This window comes from Candidozyma duobushaemuli, assembly GCF_002926085.2.
Source record: "Candidozyma duobushaemuli strain B09383 chromosome Unknown A_B09383, whole genome shotgun sequence".
Taxonomy (NCBI): Eukaryota; Fungi; Ascomycota; class Pichiomycetes; order Serinales; family Metschnikowiaceae; genus Candidozyma; species Candidozyma duobushaemuli.
The window spans coordinates 1,378,616-1,399,470 of record NW_020289901.1 but is presented as its reverse complement, the minus strand read 5'-3'; the positions used below and the strand labels follow the sequence as shown (position 1 = coordinate 1,399,470).

The 20,855-nt window shown below is 48.5% G+C and overlaps 9 protein-coding genes across 9 annotated transcripts; 3 read left to right on the top strand and 6 right to left on the bottom strand. All coding sequences in view use genetic code 12, as the record gives it.

Moving 5' to 3' along the window:
• Nucleotides 1-843: 843 nt before the first annotated feature.
• Nucleotides 844-2,328, bottom strand: EFG1 (KilA-N domain-containing central transcriptional regulator EFG1; the record flags this gene model as incomplete). Its single annotated transcript, XM_025479210.1, has 1 exon — nt 844-2,328. The coding sequence occupies one exon, from the start codon at nt 2,326-2,328 to the stop codon at nt 844-846; it is 1,485 nt and encodes a 494-aa protein (XP_025338683.1).
• Nucleotides 2,329-4,116: 1,788 nt separating this feature from the next.
• Nucleotides 4,117-4,971, bottom strand: CXQ87_000636 (uncharacterized protein; the record flags this gene model as incomplete). Its single annotated transcript, XM_025479209.1, has 1 exon — nt 4,117-4,971. One exon carries the CDS (start codon nt 4,969-4,971, stop codon nt 4,117-4,119), a length of 855 nt encoding a protein of 284 aa, XP_025338682.1.
• A 163-nt stretch (nt 4,972-5,134) lies between these two features.
• On the bottom strand, nt 5,135-8,482 carry CXQ87_000635 (DNA-dependent ATPase; the record flags this gene model as incomplete). The annotated part of the gene is made up of 1 exon (XM_025479208.1): nt 5,135-8,482. One exon carries the CDS (start codon nt 8,480-8,482, stop codon nt 5,135-5,137), a length of 3,348 nt encoding a protein of 1,115 aa, XP_025338681.1.
• Nucleotides 8,483-9,164: 682 nt separating this feature from the next.
• On the bottom strand, nt 9,165-10,040 carry FRP3 (putative ammonium permease; the record flags this gene model as incomplete). The annotated part of the gene is made up of 1 exon (XM_025479207.1): nt 9,165-10,040. One exon carries the CDS (start codon nt 10,038-10,040, stop codon nt 9,165-9,167), a length of 876 nt encoding a protein of 291 aa, XP_025338680.1.
• Nucleotides 10,041-10,924: 884 nt separating this feature from the next.
• CXQ87_000633 (SDR family oxidoreductase) lies at nt 10,925-11,806 on the bottom strand (the record flags this gene model as incomplete). The annotated part of the gene is made up of 1 exon (XM_025479206.1): nt 10,925-11,806. The coding sequence occupies one exon, from the start codon at nt 11,804-11,806 to the stop codon at nt 10,925-10,927; it is 882 nt and encodes a 293-aa protein (XP_025338679.1).
• Nucleotides 11,807-12,872: 1,066 nt separating this feature from the next.
• On the top strand, nt 12,873-14,636 carry DBF2 (serine/threonine-protein kinase; the record flags this gene model as incomplete). Its single annotated transcript, XM_025479205.1, has 1 exon — nt 12,873-14,636. One exon carries the CDS (start codon nt 12,873-12,875, stop codon nt 14,634-14,636), a length of 1,764 nt encoding a protein of 587 aa, XP_025338678.1.
• An 83-nt stretch (nt 14,637-14,719) lies between these two features.
• On the bottom strand, nt 14,720-15,481 carry CXQ87_000631 (exosome non-catalytic core subunit; the record flags this gene model as incomplete). Its single annotated transcript, XM_025479204.1, has 1 exon — nt 14,720-15,481. The coding sequence occupies one exon, from the start codon at nt 15,479-15,481 to the stop codon at nt 14,720-14,722; it is 762 nt and encodes a 253-aa protein (XP_025338677.1).
• Nucleotides 15,482-15,559: 78 nt separating this feature from the next.
• CXQ87_000630 (U4/U6-U5 snRNP complex subunit) lies at nt 15,560-17,097 on the top strand (the record flags this gene model as incomplete). Its single annotated transcript, XM_025479203.1, has 2 exons — nt 15,560-16,695; nt 16,866-17,097. The coding sequence occupies 2 exons, from the start codon at nt 15,560-15,562 to the stop codon at nt 17,095-17,097; spliced, it is 1,368 nt and encodes a 455-aa protein (XP_025338676.1).
• A 302-nt stretch (nt 17,098-17,399) lies between these two features.
• Nucleotides 17,400-20,561, top strand: VAS1 (valine--tRNA ligase; the record flags this gene model as incomplete). The annotated part of the gene is made up of 1 exon (XM_025479202.1): nt 17,400-20,561. The coding sequence occupies one exon, from the start codon at nt 17,400-17,402 to the stop codon at nt 20,559-20,561; it is 3,162 nt and encodes a 1,053-aa protein (XP_025338675.1).
• Nucleotides 20,562-20,855: the final 294 nt, after the last annotated feature.

The window sequence follows — 20,855 nt, the reverse complement described above, 5'->3', positions numbered from 1 at the left end:
AGGCTTGGTATGGCAGCAAGTCCGATAGGAGATAATCCTTGAGAAGCTTCCCTGATAGTTTCCTATTGACTATAATGCCTGGCCGTGTTGCAGCTTATGTACCCAAGCAGCTACTCGCAGCTTACAACCACAGACTACATTTCCTAGGCAGATCCATGATAGGCACGTTTATAATATTCTGCTTATATCCCCCGACGTCCTGCAAGTGAAGGGTTCCAAAGCACATCCACTCTGGCCGCTTCGGCATGCATAGGTCGCCCTGCGATGGAGTTCCTGCCATGTTCCTGTGAGGGCGTGAGAACAATCAACGCCTGAGCGAAAAGCAAAAAGACCGACCTCTCACATTCCCAACATGTGACGTTAATTTTCAACAAGCTACAGTGAGTCCCGGCTTTTGCAGAGAAGCCTGGTGCAGAGGCTCCTTTCACAAAGCCTAGCGTCCCCCTCCATGTAAGTCTTGCGTGGTGCACCAGCCACTGCCTTGACAGCTGGGCACCGATCACTGCATCGACCCTCGCGTGCGCAATGCATCCGTCTGTGCATCGAGAGAGGATCAGTGGATGCAGAATGTGCTTCAACAAAGACCCTTTGCAACGGTCGTCCAAGATAAGGAGATTCAAATCTTTCCAGTCCATCGGTTCTGGTGTACAGAAGCAACGCAGGCTGACGTGGCCCGCGCACTGCGATGCACCATGTAAGCAGTGGTAAGTTCCCAGACGCATGGTCCATCAAGAACGCAGCGCCCGGTTGCAAATGTCTACAGGTGCTAGTGATACAGTGTGTTTTAATCTAAAATATCATGACAACAATTACTACTCTCGCTATAGTACAATGGAAACACGCTCACTTCTTGGCGTCGTTCTTCAAATCAGCCTTTTTATCGTCAGGCGACCCTGCTTGGCCCAGTGGTTGCAGCTGTTGAGCTTGCGACTGAGCGTGCTGGTGAACCTGCTGGCCCTGGTAAGGAACCCCCTGGTGCTGTTGTCCTGGAACCTGGTTGTAGCCGTAGGCAGAATACATTGGTGCAGAGTAGGACGAGTAGCCCGAGGAGCCGGCGCCGCCAGATCCAGAGCCCTGGCCGTACGAGTAGTACTGGTTGAAGTAGGGCTGCGAGTATGGGTACATCAGCTGCTGGCCAACCTGCTGGCCCTGTTGCTGGGGAGCAGCAGAGGAGGACTCGCCCAAGGAGGAGGCAGCAGCAGAACCAGAGCCGGCAGCACCTCCCGCAGGTGGGTACTGCGATGGATACTGGGAGTAGTAGCCCACATTAGGGTTGGAGGAGGCTGCGGCGGTGGAGGCGGAGCCCGAAGGGTAAGTGGAGTTGGAGTTGGCAACAAGAGGGGTGTTTTTGGCGTTGGAGGTGGCGCCCGAGTTGGAGGTGCCCAGGGCTGCTGGGGTGACGCCGGTCTGGATCACTCTCTTGATGTCCCTGACAAACAATGGGTACAACAAGTCGACGATACCTTCACGCTGAGCCATGGCCAAGGCTCTCTCGAACGGAATCCACACACCTTTCAAGTGCATCGATCCGATCTTGACAACATGCCTAACCTTCTCCAGCTTCAAGATACCGTCACGGCGACCACGCGTCATCTGGGCCACGTTCAAGAGCTTGGTGCCGTTGATCATGTTGTTGTCGGCACGACGAACCACGGAGACGTTGTTGGCGTCCACCTGGTAGCACAAGGTTTTTTCATCCTCCCACATGGTGGTGGTGACACGAGGACGAATGCCTGGAGGCTGGTACTGGCCAACGGCAGAATTGGCGTTTCCTCCCAAAGAGTCAGACGACACCAGGCCTTTAGTAGACGCTGGGCCGCCTGCGGTGGTGGCCGAGACCGAACCGGGCTGAGGCTGGCCCAGTTGCACAGAAGGAGCGGTGGAACTGGCAGAACCAGAAGGCGCCTGCTGGGCAGACTGGTTGGGAGCGTACACCTGACCCTGGGGATGCTGCTGGCCCTGCTGGTAAACAGGATACTGGTTGTAAGGAGCCAGGGAGCTCAGGTAGCCTGGGTAGTGGGACAGGTAGTCGGTGCCCTGGGTGCCCTGGTGCTGCTGAGACTGCTGCTGCTGCTGGTACTGCTGGTACTGCTGTTGAGGCTGCTGTATCTGCTGCATGGGCATCTGGCCTGGGTTGTAGTACAGGCCATAGGGGTGCTGCTGGTACTGGGAAAGCAACTGCAGTTGAGACATGGGCTGGCCTTGAGACTGGCCCGGCTGTTGGGTCTGGTTCAGACCTTGGGTTCCGCTTCCGTTCATGTGTTGCTGGGAAGGGTAAGGCTCCAGCTGGTAGTAAGATTTAGGATACTGGAACTGCTGTGTGGACATTCCTTTGGCTTTTGGCCTAGGTGCAATGGGTCCAAGAGGGCTCTTTGTTTTGATTGACGGTTCCTCTGCGTGTGGCGGTGGAGGAAGGTTGATGCGGTGCAAGAGCTGCGGGGCCTGGTTTCAGTGATGTGGGACGATTACTGGGGTGAGGCGCCGGCGAAGGAAAAAGTTGTAGGAAAAACTTTGACTTGGGTTGTTGAAAACAATATAATGTAAGGAACAAAAAATCGAGCGTTAGTCGGTGCACATCGGATGCAGAGGCCTAATCTGAGCATCAGCATCCGCCTGCACACACAACGCCAAAGCGACGGTTATGTGCAGCTGCGCAGCCCGCGCTCCTCTGCATGTGCATGACGGCTGTCGTCTATTGGCCGACCGCAGGGTCACGGCACGTCCACAATGCGGTCTGCATACACGTATGCAGATTACCCAACATCCCCTCGGGTTCTGGGGCTTTCTAGATAACGTGTGGCCGAGATACTGGTACGTAGTTGGCCGAGATAGACCTGAAAGCAGTGAATGGCACCTTGCAGAGGACAAGGCCGTCCGACTTGTCGTGGCCAACCGTGCGTGTTTCAAGAAGCCATGCGGTGCAATGCACTGTCGCGCCTCCTGCAAAAAAGTGGATGGCAATTGCAGGAAGATTGCCAGCGCGCCCCACGCCATAAACGACCCACCTTGGCCACGGCAGCCTAGGCTGGCCTTCGGAGGTGGATTGTCTCAAATTTTTGTGATGTTGCTCTCAATTGCACTTTAGGCCGAGCCTACTAGCTCCAACAAACCCGTCCAGGGCAACGTCGAGGTGGATTAGGCCTGCACGGTGTCATGCGTGCACCCAGGGTATTGCAAGCAGTGCAAGCAAAGCAGTCAACAATGCCCGGGCCCAGGTTGAAAAAGGCAGATCCCAGTGTCAAACCGTGGATTGCCTACAGCCCGCCAACATAGACTCACCCTGCTTCGAGGATGTTGCTTTGTTTCGGAGACGAGCCCTGCTGCAGCTTGGTGCAGGCTCCTCGAGGTAGTCTCCCAGGCAATAGCAGATCTCAGATTCAGGCATTAGCCTACAGGGAGGGTCTCTCAGGCAGCTGCAACAGGGTACCAAAGTTTTTATCTATTAAAATCCTACACTGCCACCGCCAAAGGCATTGCCGAACCAAGGCCCACAACGTAACCTGTCCAGTGCAGTAGGAGCCTTGCGCACCCACCAATGCACGGTGCCGAAAAGCCCAGGCTTGTCTGATATCGCTACCACACCAGGACGCCACTGCGAAGCCGCCATGGGCCTCAAGCCTTGAAGTCATATTGTCGTGGCCCAGTGGCTGGTATGGCGGGCCGGGATTGTCTGCAAGAGATATTCATTGCTTCTGGCGTGATTGTGCCAGACGAACGGAGCCGCCGGCTTCATTGTTGTGGCTTGCGAAAAAAGCTTATCCCACAAGTATCCACGGAACACCGGCAGGTGGGCCCGCGGTGGGGCCGATCCCATTATCAGCATCTTTAGCTTTGCTTGACTTTCCTTGGAGAATCGACGTTCCAACAGCACCCCAGTTTGCAACCGACGCCAGCTAAGCATGTCAACTGTTGAAGCTGGTGCATCGCCTTGCACCTCGCATGCGATCGCAGAGCGCCTGACAGTCGCATCGCGTTCCCTGCTTCCATGCACTGCCACTAGTGTCTCTCATCTGCTTTGCACCAGTTGACAGCTTCCATGCACCGTCTGTTACTACTGCTAAGACTATTGCGACTTTGTTCGTTGCAACCGGGGTTGCAGCGCTGCTGTATTGGAATCTATGCAATCTCTTTTGGTTTCACGTCGCCTCGGTAGAGCTCCTTAATGATCTGCCCTCCTTTGATGGTGGTGTTCACCACGCCTTGCACTAGCTCTGGGAATACCCTGCCGTAGAACACCACAGGCTTGCTGCTGTCTCTGGGAAAATAAAGCACGTTTCCAGCGTAGGCATGGCCACCAACATGCGAAATGAGCCCGGTTTTCACCTGGTGAAGCTCCTCTCGCTCTAAGACCCTTTCAAACTCTTGTTTTAGAAGCGGTGCTAGAAGCCCACACCGTATATCTCTCTGCGTGTGTCCACATATAAGAACCAAGTCTTCTTCTATAGGCCGCTCGCTGAACAATTCCAGATGGTCCTGCCGTCCTTTGGCTTTTTCAGTTTGCGCTGCAAACGGGTTGTACACCTCCACCACGTCCTTCTGCTCGGGTAATAAATAGTGCTCGACAAACTGCTCGGCGTGCTTGAGGTCAAACTCAATAACCTTGTTGTCTGGGTATAAATAAACCTTTTCTTTGCCCTTGGGCTTCTCGTTGATGCCCGGAACAAGAGCGTTGGTGACACTGACAGGGTGGTTCGGGCTGAGCAAACGCTTGTGCTGGGTCATCTCGCTCGCCACCGACCCCACCGTGAGCTCCACCTTGGCAGGCATCTTGTTGAAGTCGTTGAAGCCATGCAGAAACACTAAAAGATGCTTCCATGGATCAGAGCCTGTGCCATTGAGGTTGGCCTCGTAGTTGATGGGTTTATCAGCAGGGAATTCGGGTATCCCACAATGTGTACACCCCGTATCGTAAGCTGGAGGTGGGCAGGTATCAACAAATCGGCTTGCACACCGTCTGGCTATCCTAAGCATCCTGTAACAACACCTGATCGTCCACTGGCTAGTTGATCTGAAGTACTATATATGTACCTCGATGCAGTTGAGTGAGATCGGTCTCATTGCCTTGTTAGGCGGTTACAGCGGCCATGCAGTACCCCAATCGCTACTGTACGGGCCGACTGCCGAATGCACCTGCCTATTGCGTAAACGTCTCTTTTAGCCTCCATCCTTTCAAGGCTGCATCCCAGTTAGCAGCCTCTCGTAAAAGCGACCGCACCGAGATCATCTCCTTTTCGTCTTTGAGGTCAACATTCCGAGGAAGCGACTTTAAAATTGGATCAGATTTGCTAAATCCCTCGGGCTGTTTGCGTAAGAAATCTATCAAGTGCTGAAGCAAGCTTTGCTTATCGTCCTCTGTGAGTTTCTTTGGCTTGCCTGATTTGTTGGCTCTGCCATTGTTGGCTTTCTTTTGTTTCAATTGATTCAAAATTGAGGTGGATGAAATGGCGTCAGTTGCACCAGGAGCTGGCGATTGAGATGGTGATTTTGTTCCACCTCTGCTAATTGTAGACTTCTTGGGTCCAAACCTACCGGCAACACCAAACTTGCCTGTCCAGGTTGGGGTTCCGACCGTATTGGACCGAGCCTGAATTCTGGATTTCTTCAAAGCGTCAGCTGCTTCCTTGGCCACCCGGGCTGCCTCCCTCTCCACAATGCTCACCTCTTGCTGATTCGAGTTGATGATCTCGTCATGTTGCAAAGTGCTATGAACAACATCTGCATTTGCAAAAATGCCGTCCATAAGACGATTTTCTTCTTTGCTCTTGTCGTCATCCTTTTCTTCGTCGCCCACATAATTATCAAGTTTAGATACACCCATTATGCTAGCAACTTGATACAAGTCATCGTCGTTCTTGTGTTTTTGCTTGTTGAGCTGGGTGGATTTCCGAATCTTGTCTCCTCTAAATGTCTTTTCACTTCCACTGAACATATCCCCTGTCTCAGTTCCTTTCTCTTGCGGATCACCTAGACTGAAAAGATCGTGAAGGTCGTTCATCTTGAAAAACCTTCTCTGCTTGGGGTCCTTTAATATCTTGTTCGTCAAAAATGTCTTGAAAATCTGTCTGTGATAGATCTTCTCTTCAATCGTTCCAGCCGTCATAAGTCTATAAATAGTAATGTCCTTCGTTTGACCTAAACGCCATGCTCTCTCTCTCGCTTGAATGTCTGTTGATGGATTCCAATCAGGATCGTAGATGATAACTCTGTCGGCACCAGTCAAATTCACACCTAATCCACCAACTTTCGTGGTAAGCAAGAAGCAGTCGAAATACTTGTTGTTGTTGAACGAATCAACCAATGTCTGCCTCTTTCCAATTGGAGTTGAGCCATCCATGCGAAGGTAATGAAAGTAGTCTCCCTCAGCTATTTCATCATTTTCGATGTCGACTCTTCTCATGCTCGAAACAAACTTTTCGAGAATGTCGAGCATCTGCTTCGTCTGACAGAAAACAAGGGTCCGGTGACCTTCTTTCTGCCATAGCTGGAGTAAGTTTTTAAGTACTTGCATCTTTCCCGACTTTGTTGGGTTACCGTAGCTGTATCCTTTTTTCCTGAGAAGTAACTCTCTGTCAATAAGATCAGGGTGATTGCAAATCTTCCGTAGCATGTCAACGCCCATGAGGACATTTCTCTTTCCCTTTAGAATGGCATTGACATCCTCACTGCCCAAGAACTTTTCATACAAGTTTTGCTGGAATTGGGTAAGCTTCACAAAGAGAACCATCTCATTCTTCTTCGGAAGGTCCTGGGCGACATCAACTTTGAGTCGCCTGAGGAGATAAGGCGAAATTAGATCTCGTAATACAACTGCACACTTGTAGCCTGTCTGCACTTGCACGTTTGAAGCATTTGCATAACCTCCCATGTTAATCGGAATGGCAAACTGCTGCTCAAACACAGGAAGAGTTCCTAGACGTCCTGGGAAGACAAAGTCGAAAAGGGACCAAAGCTCAGTCAAATTATTCTGGATGGGCGTACCTGAGAGAATGATTCTGTTGTAAGTTTTGACTCTTTTGCAAGCGAGGGAGATCTCGGAATTGGGGTTCCTGATTTTATGGCCTTCGTCAAGAACAACGTAGCCCCACTCCCTTGGAAGTATATGCTTCGAGTAAATTCGAAGACCAACGTAAGTAGTCACCAAGACATGGCCCTTTTCCATAACCCTATCAACAATGGCCTTTGCATTAGCTTGATTGTTCGCTGACTTCATACTTATTTGTGCGTCAAAGTCAGCATCTTCATCCTCAAGGTGAGCTTCCAACTCTTCCTCGGTCTTTATCGAAGACTTAGTCATTCCAGAGCCAATACTATGCAAGATTACACAACGAAAAGCTGGCCACCATCTGTGAAATTCATTTACCCATTGATTCATGACAGTGGCCGGAACAACTAGTAATACTGGCTTATCAAGAAGACCTGAATAATGAAGTCCCGCTAGGAATGCAATCACTTGAATTGTCTTACCTAATCCCATTTCATCACCAATGATTCCACCTGTTTTCTGGGAATGAAGTTCCCATAGCCATTGCACGCACGTCTTTTGGTAGTCAAACAAGGAAGGATATATGTCACCTGGCAACTTGAAACGATCATTGAGTACAGCGTCAGGAATGGTAGGATGAGGTAATTGCCACTCAGGTAAATCCTCATCCACTTCCTTTTGATGAGCCTTTCGTAGCTGGGCCCTTCTTTGTTTCCATTCTCCAAAACGCAGTTGGTACACTGCTTCGTCACCGTCGTCCACATTTCGCAGACTGAGGGACATACTCGTGGAGCTTTCGGTAGGATCAATTAGTTCCTCCACGATATCTTCATTAAGGTCTGCAAAATCGTCTGCCCCGTTATCATCAGATTCCCCGTTATCTTCGTACTCCGACTCCAGGTCGAGGGTCTTTCTTCGCCTTTTCACGGGTATATCGTCTTCGTCTTCCTTTTCTTCTAGTTCATGTTTCACGTTTCCCGAAACGTTCGGACTTACTTGCTCAGCATCACTGAAGCCCGGTGCCCTCAAGTGCTGATGTGATCTGGTAGCCAGTTCATCGGCTGCGAATGCTGTAGTATTACCAAATGCTGTGATTTTACCAGTTCGTATGAGGAATTCTCTCTCGGTTTCTCCAGCTAGCCTTTCGTTTGTTCCACCCTTCTGTTCCTCCTGAAGCAGTTCTCGGTTTCCTTCAAGTCTGCCTTGGATATCATCGACATCTTGCTGTCTTGGCTTGAGCTCGTTTTCATTAAGCCATTGGATCTCATCTTTTAGAGACTTTCTTTGCGAGAGCTTTGTACGTGGATTGTCAAGACGCCTTTGGAGAAGCTGAATCCTCTTCACTGTCTTCTCCAAGTCTGAGGTTGCTTTTTGCAATCGTTTCTCGTCCAACTCGGTTTCCTTGTTGATCAAAGCCTGGTTGGCCTTCTTTGTGATGGAGCTCTCCAAATCATCCTGGTCCACGAGCTTAACGTCGAGGTTCTCCTCTAGATTGTCCATTGCCGTTCTATCCTATTGAGTTGCCTAACCCCAGATGAGCCAGGCATATCGGCGGCGTGATATTCACGTGATACTGATCAGGTGCCAACGCTGATTTGGGTACATTGGAATTGACAATCCATGCTTTTCAAGATCACATTATTATCAATCAAATAAAGAAGTACATCGCAACGTTTGTTCCAGCTGAATTTGAAATTCGTTGGAAAATCTTCATACACTACGACACATTGTTCCGCGGCGCTTCTAGATGAAACACAGAAGTCAAACATCCCAAAGTAAGTATTAATGTAATCTGAGGCCAATTATTTATGCCCTGGAGTACAAAATGAGAAGCTTTGAGCCTATTTCCCAAAGGTATTTAAGCCGTATAGATATTTGCACCCATTTCTCTGCGAAACCTTATATACCAAAATATTGAACAAAAATAAATATTATAGTACCCTGCAACCAGGTCACTAAGCATTTAAAAAATTTCTTGGTAAAAAATTCAACAGACCCCTCCGGCAATAATTTTTGTTGCCCGGCGGGGTGCATCAAGCCACGTACAATTCCGCTCGGGATCGACATTGCAACTGTCTGAAGTCAAAATACGAAAGCGCCGCAGATACTACTGGAGTCATAAAAGGTCATATACTTGAAATAACTTAGGGGCTATAGAGCCAATTAAATATTCGAGGAAGGTCTAGTCCTGCTTGGCCTGCAAGTCAGGTAATTGAAGAGCCTTGACGGTGATGTAGGAGTTCTGGTCATTAGCAATACCTGCGTAGGCATTGTACCAGGCAACAAATGCCGTGATAATACCAAACACACCACCAGCCTTCTTGACTGCAGTGGAGCCGTTAAACTCCGCAATGGCTAGCAACAAGAATGTGATACTCAAGAAGAAAAACAACAAGAAGAATGCCAATGTCGACTTCAATGTGAGCACACATAAAAAGAACGTAAAGATGAACCATCCAACCATGAATATACCAAGGGCGTAGTCGAGCGACGTTTCGTCGCCGTCAAACGCACTAACAATGCCGAAAGAGTCAACCTGAATGGCGGCCCAGGAGCACCAGAATCCAGCGTAGGAAGACAAAGCAACACCACCAAAGGTGTTGCCCACGGCAATTTCAAACATACCAGCGAGGAATTGGGCAGCACCACCGTAGAAGAAGGCCAAGCCGACCACCACGTTGGGGATAGACACGCCGTGGGCTTCACAGTTGATGAGGGACAAAACAAAAGTAGTCAAGGCGAAACCGCACAAGCCCAAAGGAGCTGGGTTGGCCAAGTCGTGCTTGGGAGGAGGGCTCAAACCGGGGTTAAGCGTACCACCAAAGGCCGAGACCAAGTCAGTCTTGTTGTATTTTTCGTTGCCAAAGTGAATGAACTCATCATCGTGCACCACTCTGGTGATGTCTGAGTGGGAAGTCTGCGCCCGTGCGGGGCCTGACGAGTTGTTCTGTTCCACTACCAAGGTGTGGTTGCGAGGCTGCTGTGATTCCAAATCGGACATGGAGGAGAAGGACTTATCTTGAGAATTGAAGTAGACCATTCGCTGCGGATCACTCATTTTATATGTCAGGAGGGCGTGTGGGGCAGAGCTAGCGGGTGCAAAAAAAATTCGACTTGCAGCCAAAGGAAAAACGCAAGATGGGTGGGGTTTCCGAGGGTTGAGGGACCACGAGTTCCGAGGGGGTTTATGCTCGAGGAGGGGGTCGAGGTATTACTTGTCTTAAGTCAGAAAAGAGGGGCGAGTCTTGGTTTTTATACCAATGCCACCACGCCACAAAATAGAAGCCTCGTGCGGTGGACAACCGTGGTACGATGTCCGAGGCGGTTGCTTTTTTGCAGTTGTGGTGGTGAGGTGACGTGCGTATACCGCAGAAAAAGGTGCAGTGCGGTGTCTTGGCGACTTCCGAGGGCGCCCAAAGCCGATGCCTTTGCGGGTGGGCTTGGGGCGAGCCCCCGGAACTCAAAAGTCCGAAGCTCAGGTCCCAAGGCTTTTGGGTTTGGTCGTCTCGGTGCTAGTGCTGTGGGGAATCCAGAAACCCCATAACCAGACGCCGAAACTACCGCCTCTTTTACTAATCACCTTTTTGCATCGGCTCATTCCGCCGCTTGCTTGTCACTACGGTGTTTCCGTTTTTCGGTGCCACTGTCACTGGTCAGACGCTAGCCAAGCAACGCCCCAAGCCAGCGGCTTCGAGTGCAACTTCACTTCTCGCATTTCCGTAAGACCCAACCATGGCACCACCACCACCACAACCCGTCTCGTAACCATTCTTGGTGTCCCCAAGCTTCTCTTGGTGAACATGTGTGGGGCTACACTCTTGGACAATTAGTAGAAATTCCTATAGATCGCGGGCCCCCACACGGCCCCCACTGGCATTGTATAACCTGAGCTTGGTGTGTCCTGCCTCCTTGACAATTTCCTCAGCTCTGCCCCAGTCCTGCCTAGGCAGACTGTCTCTTCACGACCCGAGCTATCGCACGAAGCACCGAGTACTGCTTAAAGTGCCACTGGATGCAAAATTCGCAGAACCACAAGGGGCACCAGAAGCGCAAGAAATGCAATAGATACGCCCTTGAACCGCGGTAGATGTTGAATCCAACGTCACGCTTCTTTGTGATTTGTCCGGCAACTTGGTTGGCGTATTTTTCAGCACTGATGCTGGTTTTGGGGTTTCTGCTCATGTCGGCTGACGCCAAAATGCTCTCGTACACTCCCGGCACGTTGTAACGGTCTGAGAGCAAAGATGGTGTAGACAACGGGTCGCAAATGGCCGTGTTGACACCGCCGGTAATCACACTGTGCACCTTCACTCCAAAGGGCTTCATTTCGGCTCTCAAACCGAGCGCATACTGGTCAATGGCTGACTTGGTGGCATTGTAGGCCGAAACCCAAGAAAGGGGCACTCTTGCAGCGACAGAACTCGTGAAAACGATGGTACCTTTGGCCTGAATCACCAAGTCACTGAAGTACTTTGTCACGTACATGTGGCCCAAAACATTCACGTCAAAGAGAAGACGCAACTTATCGTCGTCGTACTCGATAGCCGGGCCTCCAAGGTTGCTGATACCGGCATTGTTGTATAAAATGTCCAAACGGCCGCCTGTGATTTCTCTGACCTTCGACGCGGCAGCTTCCACTGCTTTTGGTTTGGTGATATCTAAGGCCAAAGGAATGAGCCCAATCTCCTGTTGCAAAGGCTTCATACCCCACAAGTCCCTCTCTGGACTAACACCAATAATTGAGTAGCCCCTCTTGTGGAGTGCAAGAGCCATTTGGTAGCCAATGCCCGAAGAGGCACCCGTAATCAAAGCGTACTTAGTCATTGTGGTTTAAGCACTGGCAGTTTCGCTGTTATTTAAGTTGGGTTTGACGCATGTGACCCTGCTGAGGGGTCCGCTAGAAATCGAGTATTGTTGGGAGCTGTCATGCACGTGATCGAGATGTAGTCTTAACGCTATCTCCGTTGCAAATCCAACGGTTATTCTGGGGAAGATGGTTAGAACGGTACTCTGCTAAACTTCAAATGTGATGTTGTATTTTTGGAAGACTCTGGTGAAATAAGGGTGCTTTTTTGAAGGCCGGTTTCTCCGTATGCATCATTTCGGTAGATGCTAATCAGTGGCTGCGAAAAGTGTAAATACTCCTATTTGTGCATCTGCACGCGGAGTCCGTCCTGATAAATATGCTTCACAGTAGACTTGAGGAACAAAAAAAAAGAGAACAACAGAGTCAGAGGTGATCTGGTAAATCTCTTCTTGATGACAACACTTTTCGCTTCACTGACTTAGTGAACATCTAAAACAAGCAATTCCGTCCACTGCCCAGCTCAGTAAATATAACACCGCTTTGCTTGTGATATTGAAACTCCTCGAGTCAGCTCACAATGGCGTGCTACTGAATCACAATGTCCTGTGGCCTGAGGCGACCATGTGAGAGTTGCGATGGGCTGATTTTTTAACCAACGTTATCGGGAGCTTCAGTACATATAACATTTCAATTGCGTCTATGTGCTCCATCCAGCTCTTCTGCCTTGAAATGTCTACATCTTGTGAGCTTAGGAGCCTCCATACACCATTGTAAAGATACCCACATTTGGCGCTCCCAAACGCTACAAATTTGTCCAACATTCCATATCAAATACCCTCCTTCCCACAGCAACAGCAACTAGCACTTCAGGGGTTATATTTATGACGTTTCAGATTTCTTGCTGGAGCGAGCATTCCCAGATCCATGCATCGAAGACGCTGGCGCGAGTCATAACTTCCCAGTTGGGTCGCATTGTAAACACACAAGTCCCTCACTTCTCACTGACATAACACTAGATACACCCACCACATCTTTCTCTTCATGGCCTTCCTTCGTAGCCCCCGCCACAATAGGGCCCTGGACATGGCCGACATTTCCCAGTCCTTGGAGAATGTCTCGTTCCAATCCAACATGATGGACGTGGACGCCTCCTACAAAACGCCGGTGAAGGAGCCCTACAATAAGGAAAACATCACCCCGATCAATTCGCCCACGAAGCTGGTACTCCACACCCTGCCATTGGGCAAACTGCAGCCATTGACGCCCCAGGCTCACAACATCAAGCTTCAGAATGACATCAACAGGCTCCAGCCTCAGAACTCGTTCTTAGGACCTGACTTCCACTCCAAAGCTAACGCTGCAAAGACAAAGAGACTCACCCTGGTGGCGCAGCTTTACTTCTTAGACTACTACTGTGACATGTTCGATTACGTTATCTCCAGACACGAGAGGTCGAAGTTGGTGGAAGCTCGTTTGCAAAGCGACCCAAACTACTCCGCTAATCCCAAGAGAGCCCAGCTCGAGTGGAAAAGCTATGTCGGAAGAGAAAGAGCTCTTCTACGCAAACGCAGAATCAAGCCTAAACATAAGGATTTCGAAATGATCACCCAGGTTGGCCAGGGCGGTTATGGTCAGGTGTTCTTGGCGAGAAAGAAGGACACCAGAGAGGTGTGTGCTTTGAAGGTTTTGAATAAAAAACTTTTGCTCAAGCTTGACGAAACTAGACACGTTTTGACAGAAAGAGATATCTTGACGAATACCCGTTCCGACTGGTTGGTCAAGTTGTTATATGCTTTCCAGGACGCCGAAAAGGTCTTCTTGGCCATGGAATTCGTTCCTGGTGGAGACTTCAGAACTTTGCTCAATAACACCGGATATCTCATTCCACCACACGCAAGATTCTACATTGCTGAAATGTTTGCCTCGGTCAATTCCTTGCACGATCTCGGGTTCACGCATCGTGATTTGAAACCAGAGAACTTCTTGATTGACTCCAAGGGCCATATTAAATTGACCGATTTTGGTTTGGCCGCTGGTACTGTCTCCAATGACAGGATCGAATCCATGAGAGTAAAGTTGGCTAACTTGCAAGATTTGGACCACTACGAGGTACCTTCCAAGCTCATGTACGAGCGTCAGAAGATTTTTAAGCAGTCCCAGGGACACCATAACCTCGCCAACTCTATTGTGGGATCTCCCGACTACATGGCTCTTGAGGTTTTGGAAGGCAAGAATTACGACTTCACCATTGATTACTGGTCTTTGGGTTGCATGCTTTTCGAGGCACTTTGCGGATACCCACCTTTCAGTGGAAGCAAGCAAGATGAAACTTACTACAACTTGAAGCATTGGAAGAGTGCTTTGAGAAGGCCCCAAACCAGAGACGGGCGTTATGTCTTCTCTGACAGAACATGGGCCTTGATAACCAAGTTAATCTCTTCACCATCCAGCCGTTTGCGCAATTTCAAGCAGGTCCAGGCGCAACCCTATTTCAACGATATTCGTGATTGGGAGCATTTGAGATCTAAGACACCACCATTCACTCCACAGCTAGATAATGAGGAGGACGCTGGTTACTTCGATGACTTTGAAGATGAAGAAAGCATGGCGAAATACAAGGATGTTTTCGCTAGACAAGAGCAAAACGAGTCACTCATGGATGGCTCGAAAGCCGCTGGCAGAAACATTGCCAACAACAACTTCATTGGTTTCACGTTTAAGCACAAGCTGAACCCTAACAACAGATTCCAGAATGGCGAGATTAACTTGCTCGCCGGCGGACAAGGCGACGGAAGGTTGGGTGGCTTCGGCGGCAACCGCTTAGATCCCTTGGCTACATTGTACTAGATTCCACTTCTTTCTACTATCCTTCTTTGGTGCTTGATTTCTTGAGTTTATATTATCATTACATGACCGGTTATATTCTAACATCAGTTTGACCAAATAAAGTCTTGTTTCACCTTGCTCTCAATAAGTGGACGCTGGATCGTCTTGTGAATCTTTTGACAAGAGCTGGAGGCAAGTTCTATGACGCGAAAGAGCTGCTCTTCGGAAAAGGAGCCATCACTTTCCACGAGCAAGATTTTATGAGCCTTTTTGTCTCGTATGTCAAAGCATACGACATGATGACTGGAGCTGTCTTGAAGCTGTTTCAAGGTGGGGCTTTCGATGATTTGGCCCTCGTTGTCGATAGCAACAGAAACAGATGCAAAGGAATTATAAAGAGCGACATTGGCGTCAATCAAAGCAAAGTAACAAGCATTAAAGGCAGCACTGAGCTCGTTCGATGTAAATGCACCACCAGAAGCTGCTGTATCTCCGGAAACCACTATAGAACCTTCTCTGTCGACATCGGTGGTGAGAAACTGGACGACAATCTGGATGAGTTGACGAGGATAACGATAACGCACTATGACCAGCTGTAGCACGGATCTAAGTAAATCTTCTAGAACCTTTTCTCTTGTTGAACTGACTCCTCGACTCGGACGAACCACTATTTCTAAACTCGCTTGTGTGGGCAATTCTTGTCTGGGTTTGGCTTCGATTGGCCCTGCTGCAGATACAAGCACTACTGTATTTCCAATAGAAACTCTTGCAGAGCCGTCCACCTGACCCAACTCTGATAACTGAACTTTTAGACCACTCATTATCTTAACAGGTCTTGATGCTGACAGACTCAAAGTATGCGGCATAGTAGTATCACCGATGAGGTCACGTGCGCACTGGCCTGGTAGCGATACCTACAACCGGAGATATGTATCACACACCATATGACCGAACAACCAAATTATGAGGAAGATTTGCTAGCGGATCTTCAAAGTGGCTCTGAAGATGAGCTAGATTTGAAGGAAACCGAGAAATCTGTTTCTGATGTCCCACAAACTGCATTTAATGGAGAGAACTGGCAGGACCTACTAAGTGCTTCCCATCTACACAATGTGGGGCATAAACTAGAACAACTAGATGTGGCGAATGTTAAGGATCCCGATGAGCTAACCTCAGTGAGAAGATTGATTCCACAAATACGAGAACAGTTGAAAACGTATTCCAATGAACATGAGACTGACTACATGGAGTTGTTAGCCTCCGTGAACGACGAGAATCAAAGTGAGGAATTCAAATTTCTAATGTCACTTAGTGAGTTGCCTACTGTCATTCACGATGAAATCAGTCTTCTTCATAGATTTGTCAGAACACAATATAGAGTGGTCTTTGGCGAGCTTGAGTCGCTAGTGCCCAGTCCTGTGGACTATTGTCGTGTGGTACTTCTAGTGGGACAGGAACTTTCAGATATCCGAAGCAAAGAGCCCGAGCTCCAAAAGATTGTCTCGAACGCTAAGGTTCTAGCTATCTCAATGGGTGCGTTGGAAAACTTCACGCGCCTGTTTTATTTGAATGACGCTGATATGCTCTACATCAAGAAAGCATGTAAAATTGCAATTGAACTCAGCGAGTTTATCAAAGAAGTCTCAGATTTTGTCTCAAGCAAGCTTTCAAAGTTTGCCCCCAATGTCAACAACCTAGTTGGTGCTGTCGTCACCTCTCAACTATTAATAAGTGTCGGCTCACTACGACAATTGGCTCTCACGCCAGCTTGCAATCTACCGTCTTTTGGTGTAAAAGACCTTCTGTCTCAGCTTAAAAGAAGATCAAATTTTGTCAGAGCAACAGGCTACTTGTTCTATAGTGACTTGGTGGTGGGTCTCCCACCGGAAGTCATAAACCAGGCACTTAGGATTATCAGTGGCAAGATTGTTCTTGCCGCCCGTATTGATCTTTCAGGATCCAAACCGGACGGTAGTTTAGGCTCTGCTTACCTTCAAGAAGTCAAGCAAAAGATAGACAAGCTTCTCACTCCTCCTGACAGAGCAGCACCCAAGGCGTTGCCAGCACCTAAAGAGCAAAAGTCAAAAAAGCGTGGCGGGCGAAGATTTAGGAAGATGAAGGAGAGAACCCAAATGTCTGAGATCCGGAAGGCTCAAAATAGGATGGAATTTGGAAAGGAAGAGACATCTGTCGTGGATGCCTTTGGTGAAGAAGTCGGCCTCGGTCTAAGCAAACAAATTGACGGGTAAGAGCAAACAGAAACACTGATGCTCGTTTGTCAAAGGCTATGGTTAACCGACTTAACCAACAGAAGGAAAAATCCAATGACCTAGACACGATAGTATTCGCTAGAGATGATGAGGAAGCTGAGAAGAATGACAAGTCTAAGCGCGAAAGAAGCTCTTGGTTTTCTGGAATTAAGCGGAATCGATTCGCTGACTTGGATCTGGATGAGGAGGACACCAAAAGACAAAAAAGTTGAGGATGCAAGGCTGCGAAACACAGAATCTGTCTTCATAATCACAATCGAACAACAAGGTGCTATGGTCGGCTCGACATAATTGCATTCGAAAAACAAAAATAACCAAATCTACATAATTCTAATTGATATCTTGGTGGTTGCAAAAGATCACGGTGTACGGATGTGAGTCGCTTTACATACTAAAATTTTTTCCATGAAGGATTAAGTGAATGCTCCCTAGGAAACTTCCCTTCAGAAATCTCCATTATAGACCCCGACTTTATAGGCATTTCTGGACTCCTAGACCATTGAATTTTGCAAAAATGTCGGAAGAAGAAAAAGTGAATGCTTCCTCGGCTCAGGCTCAAGCCCCAGCTGCGGAGGAACCAAAGAAAGAGAAGACCCCAAAGCAGTTGGAGAACGAGAGAAAGAAGGCTGAAAAGATGGCCAAATTTTTAGCAAAGAAGAAGAAGCAGGAGGAGGATGCTAAGAACAAAAAGCCTGCTGAGAAGAAACCCAAGAAGGAGAAAAAGGTCGCTGAGCCTGTTCCTGAATGGAAAGACGAGACCAAGCCAGGTGAGAAGAAGATTTTGGCTTCTTTGGACGATGCCGCTTTTAAGGCGTACAACCCTAAGAATGTTGAAAGCTCTTGGTACGCTTGGTGGGAAAAGCAGGGCTACTTCGAGCCTGAACTTGATGAGGGAAAGGTTAAGAAAGAAGGTCAATTCACGATACCCGCTCCTCCACCAAACGTCACTGGTGCCTTGCACATTGGACATGCTTTGACCATTGCAATTCAGGACACTTTGATCAGATACAACAGAATGAAGGGTAAGACCACTTTGTTCTTGCCTGGTTTCGACCACGCAGGTATTTCCACTCAGTCTGTTGTGGAGAAGCAGGTTTGGAAGAACGAAAAGAAGACTAGACATGACTATGGTCGTGAAAAGTTTGTTGACAAGGTTTGGGAATGGAAGGAAGAGTACCATGCAAGAATCAAGGACCAGGTCAAGAGATTGGGTGCTTCCTACGATTGGACCAGAGAGGCCTTCACTTTGAACCCTGACTTGTCCGCTGCTGTGGTCGAGGCTTTCGTCAGATTACACGAAGATGGCACCATTTACCGTGCCTCTAGATTGGTCAATTGGTCGACGAAATTGAACACCGCCATCTCCAACTTGGAGGTTGAGAACAAGAACATTTCCGGTAGAACCTTGTTGTCTGTGCCAAACTACGATGAGAAGATTGAGTTCGGTGTTTTGACCTCCTACTCGTATCCAGTCGTGGACTCTGATGAGAAGATCACCGTTGCCACCACCAGACCTGAAACCTTGTTTGGTGACACTGGTGTGGCTGTTCACCCCGAGGACCCTCGCTACAAGCACTTGCATGGCAAATTTGTTCAGCACCCATTCTTGGACCGTAAGCTTCCAATTGTCACCGACTCCGAGGCTGTTGACATGACTTTCGGTACTGGTGCTGTGAAGATCACTCCAGCTCACGACCAAAACGATTACAACACTGGTAAGAGACAGAACCTTGAGTTCGTCAATATCTTGACTGACGACGGTTACTTGAACGAGAACTGTGGCGATTGGAAGGGAATGAAGAGATTCGACGCCAGAGCCAAGGTCATTGAGGAATTGAAGAAGTTGGACTTGTACGTTGACCAAAAGGACAACGAGATGACAATTCCAACCTGTTCCAGATCTGGAGACGTGATTGAGCCATTGTTGAAGCCTCAATGGTGGGTCAAGCAAGATGACATGGCCAAGGAAGCTATCAAGGCTGTCAAGAGCGGTGAAATTACCATCACCCCACAGTCTTCCGAGAAAGAATACTTCCAATGGTTAGAGAACATCCAGGACTGGTGTATTTCCAGACAATTGTGGTGGGGTCACAGATGTCCTGTTTATTTCGTCAACATTGAGGGCAAAGAAGGCGACCGCTTGGACAACAACTACTGGATTGCCGGTAGATCCTATGAGGAAGCTTTGGAGAAGGCAGAGAAGAAGTTCCCTGGTGTCAAGTTCACTTTGGAGCAGGATGAGGATGTTTTGGACACCTGGTTCTCGTCTGGTTTGTGGCCAATTTCTACCTTGGGCTGGCCAAACCAGAGCGAGGATCTCAAGCTCTTTGCTCCTATGTCCATGTTGGAGACTGGTTGGGATATCTTGTTCTTCTGGGTTTCTCGTATGATCTTGTTGTGCTTGAAATTGACTGGTAAAGTTCCCTTCAAGGAGGTGTTCTGTCACTCTTTGGTCAGAGATGCTCAAGGAAGAAAAATGTCTAAGTCCTTGGGTAATGTGGTCGACCCATTGGATGTCATCAGTGGTATCTCCTTGGCAGACTTGCACGAGAAGTTGAAGGTTGGTAATTTGGATGCCAGAGAAATTGAGAAGGCATCCGCTGGTCAAAAGCAATCATACCCTAATGGTATCCCAGAGTGTGGTACTGATGCCTTGAGATTCGCTTTGTGTGCCTACACCACCGGTGGTAGAGACATCAATTTGGACATTTTGAGAGTTGAGGGTTACAGAAAGTTCTGTAACAAGATGTACCAGGCCACCAAGTTTGTCTTGGGTAGATTGGGCGCAGACTACAAGCCTCCAGCAACTCAGAAGAGAACTGGAAACGAATCTTTGGTTGAAAAGTGGATCTTGCACAGATTGACAACTGCTACCCAGAGCTTCACCGAGCACATCGAGAAGCGTGAATTCTCTGAGACCACAAGCGCAGTCTACAACTTCTGGTACGACTTGTGTGATGTGTACATCGAAAACTCCAAGCACTTGATCCAAGATGGTACTGCCGAGCAGAAGAAGTCTGCTCAGGACACCTTGTACACCTGTATTGATCAAGGTTTGAAGATGATTCACCCATTCATGCCTTACGTCACTGAGGAGATGTGGCAAAGATTGCCACGTAGATCTGGCGACGAAACGCCGTCTATCACCATTGCTCAATTCCCAGAGTATGATGCTTCATTTGACGACAAGGAGGCTCACGATGCTTACGAGTTGGTGTTGGCCATCACCAAGGGCGCCAGATCTTTGCTTTCCCAGTACAACATCTTGAAGAACGGTCAAGTTTACGTTGAGACCTCTGACGAGAACGTTAGAAAGATTGCCAAGAATCAGGACCACTCAATGGTGTCGTTGATCAAGGGTGTGGAGAAGATTGAGGTGTTGGAGGCCGGTCAGCCCGTTCCTAGTGGATGTGCTTTGAACGGTGTCAATGCCAGCACCAATGTCCATGTTTTGGTGAAGGGTCAAATTGACTTGGACGCCGAGATTGCAAAGGTTACCAAGAAGTTGAGCAATGTCAGAGAGTTGGACGGTAAGTTGAAGGATTCGATTGGCAAGTTTACCGACAAGACGAAACCTGAAGCCAAGGAGGCTGCCTATAAGAGACAGGAGAACTTCAAGGCAGAAATTGAGGGCTACGAGCAGACGATCGCTATCTTGGAGAAGTTGAAGCTTTAGAGCACGTACATAGATAATTTGATAAGGACGATATTTTGGTGCCGTACAGAAATGCGCGAAGCCATTCCGAGCGAATGCCACATTATGTGGAACCACATTCTAACGGCCAGGTCAATTTCGGAAGAGGGGTGAGCCGTCGGAAGTGGGGTGAGCCGTAGAAGCAAGAATCCTGGGGGAGGGGCTTGGTGAGACAAGCAGAATATTGATGTGATCGTCGATTGACAACTGTGATTGCAAATTTTAAATGAGATTGACGTCCATGACCGTTGCACCACATGATGCAACGAAGCTAAT